Consider the following 2,658-nt stretch of genomic DNA (forward strand, 5'->3'; position numbering starts at 1 on the left):
TATGACAGAGATTTGCCGCCATAAAAAAGGTTGTACGACAAATAGTTCTGGTGAATGATTATCATTGGCTGAGCCGCTTCGTAACTTATACTCATATTACTTACATTTGACAGCATAATCTTTTTTAATGACCCCTCTTTCATTGGTAAAGGAAGGTGGAACAAAATGTGCCAGGATATTGTTTTTAATGTAATTTCCCCTTTTTTGAAGGAACAAAAAGATTATCTTTTTTTTTACCTCTTTATTGAGTCATAACTTTTGTAATTGGATCCCAAGAATATCCTTTTTTCCCCCACCTCTCAGGGCTTCCTTAGCAATCACAGTTTTTAACATAGTTTGATCTGAAAATGTAAGATGGATGGACAGAACTTAAAAGATCACAAAGCAATAGAAAAGTGCAGCGTTCTTTACTTCTGATTAGGGCTCAAAGATTTGGAACAAATAATGAATTGCAATTGTTTTAACATGTTATTGTAACTCATTTACAGTATGATTCACGATATTTGGGGGAATGATCATTTCTGCATCAGTATTTTAATTTCCATTAGAATATTTATATACTTCGTGCAATTTTGATTATTTGGGTATTGAACTGGTCCATATTGAAGTTCATAACATTGTGATGAATTTTGCGCTCTGTTCTGGATCTACCTGATGAAATCCCAGAAGTCCATCCAGAAGAGGCCGTCCACAGCTCTCTGGGCACAAAGCTGCCTCTTCAGGTTGGGAGGCCAGCTGGGCCAGTCATCGGCCCAGGATCCCGTCCAGGAGAAGCGGCCCCACGGGTTCCTCAGCTGCACTAACCTGAAAAAAAACAATAGATGTTAAAACACTATTAAAACAATTACATCTCAAAATAAAGCATAAAGAAGTACAGCGCAACCACAAGCTAAAATCATATGCAAACTGTGGCTCCATTCTGTGGGGAAGCTTTTTTTTTAATGGACATTTGGGAATAGAGCACTGTTTTTTTTCAAATACCAGAGTTTGGTAATATCTATCAGGAGAGAAAAGTCAGTTTGTTGCATCTTTTTTGTTATTGATAATAAGCAGAACTATTTCAATTGAATACAAGTTGAAATCAAACAAAGGTACACTAACTGGAGTATCATTTGACTTACTTGAAAACACTGTCTCCTCACCTCTGAGCGTCTACATCCCTCACGTCTAGCACAGAGTAAGCGTGTCTTGGACGTAAACCCAGGGACTCGTACTCCAAGTCATCCACCTTCATGTTACCACCCCCACAGGATGCCCCCATCAGGAAACTAGCAGCACAACAAACAGAGTCAAGATGCATCTTTAAGCGGGGACCCTACAAATGAATAGGGCACAAATGCATATAATTAAATGTTATATTTAAATATGTTCAAACAAGCCTAAAAGAAGACATGTTATAGAAGCAAAAATATTGGATCAGTGTACATTGTTTTGCATGTAGTGTCTTGTCTTTTCAGAGTCTTTCCCCGACGCTCACCCTGCCTCTTTGGAGCTCAGCATTTTGGCCCAGATAAGATCCGTGTCGATGGGCTCCTCCTTGGGGTTGGTGGTGCTGACCTGCAGAGCCAGAGACTCGCAGGGAGCCCCGGTGAGTGTGGACAGACCCTCGATAGCACGACCTGCCTGCAGAGCAAAGTAGGAGCCGTGCAGCTTGGCCAGAGCTTTTTCAATCAGAGCCACCCAGAGCTGCTTCCGCTGGGCCTGGGGAGGGAGAAGGTTAATTATCTTCTGCACAGCAGCTTGAAAAGCACATCACGGGACCAGCATCTGCATTTAGAGATAAAAGGCAGTGTTACCCAGAGGAATTATTGATGTAACTCCTTAGAAAAAAAAAAATATATATACTGTATATATAAGTACTGAGAAATAAACGTTACATTTAACACTAGAACCGCCAGAGGTCGCTGTATACCTAAAACCGCCAACGGGTAAAATGTACCCGCTATTGATTTTCAAGGTACAATGTTATTTTATTTATCATACAGAACAGTGAGTTTTGATCGCACAGGGATGACATTTATACCAATAGAATCTGTGGACTCTCAGCTTTTCATATGATATAGTTTGTGCAGATAGCATGAAGTAGAAAATATCGCTACAAGTGCTGATTTAAACGCTTGGTGTTAGACTTGTGTTTTGTTTAGGTACAAATGTCTCTATCTATTGATATATCTGTAATGTTCTGTTCTATGAACATATAATTGTCTACATAAACAGACAACGCGGACTACTTCTCTCATTCCGAGTGTCCATCTTTATTCAACTGGCACGTAACCTGCACACATGCATTACGTCCTCAACGTGAGCTCAGTCATCCAAGATCTTGTATTCTCCAAGATGTTACACTATCTATAACTATACATCTATCTCTCTCTTTCTCTATCTATCTATCAATATATCTATCTATCTCTCTCTCTCTCTCTCTATCTATAAGGAACCGCAGTAGACAAAAGGCGTTGCCATAGCAACACGTCATGTTTACACTGCATTTTCTATAAGGTAAATATTACCCGCTGGCGGATATGGGTATAAATGGCAATTTATTTGGCGATTTTTTCAATCTGACTTCCTATTGACAATTTTTAACAACAGAAGGTGCTATATAACACACTTTCAGGAAAAGTCACGGACTGGGAGACTTCAATATGTTATGGAAAA

At 39.5% G+C, this 2,658-nt stretch overlaps 1 protein-coding gene across 1 annotated transcript; it reads right to left on the bottom strand.

The window, feature by feature from the left end:
- Positions 1 to 651: 651 nt before the first annotated feature.
- On the bottom strand, positions 652 to 1,739 carry LOC104941182 (calpain-15-like; the record flags this gene model as incomplete). The annotated part of the gene is made up of 3 exons (XM_010766239.1): positions 652 to 804; positions 1,143 to 1,268; positions 1,478 to 1,739. Coding segments are annotated over 3 exons (541 nt in total), but the record flags the coding sequence as incomplete, so codon positions are not given.
- Positions 1,740 to 2,658: the final 919 nt, after the last annotated feature.

This window comes from Notothenia coriiceps, unplaced genomic scaffold, assembly GCF_000735185.1.
Source record: "Notothenia coriiceps isolate Sejong01 unplaced genomic scaffold, NC01 NC01_scaffold00003259, whole genome shotgun sequence".
NCBI lineage: Eukaryota > Metazoa > Chordata > Actinopteri > Perciformes > Nototheniidae > Notothenia > Notothenia coriiceps.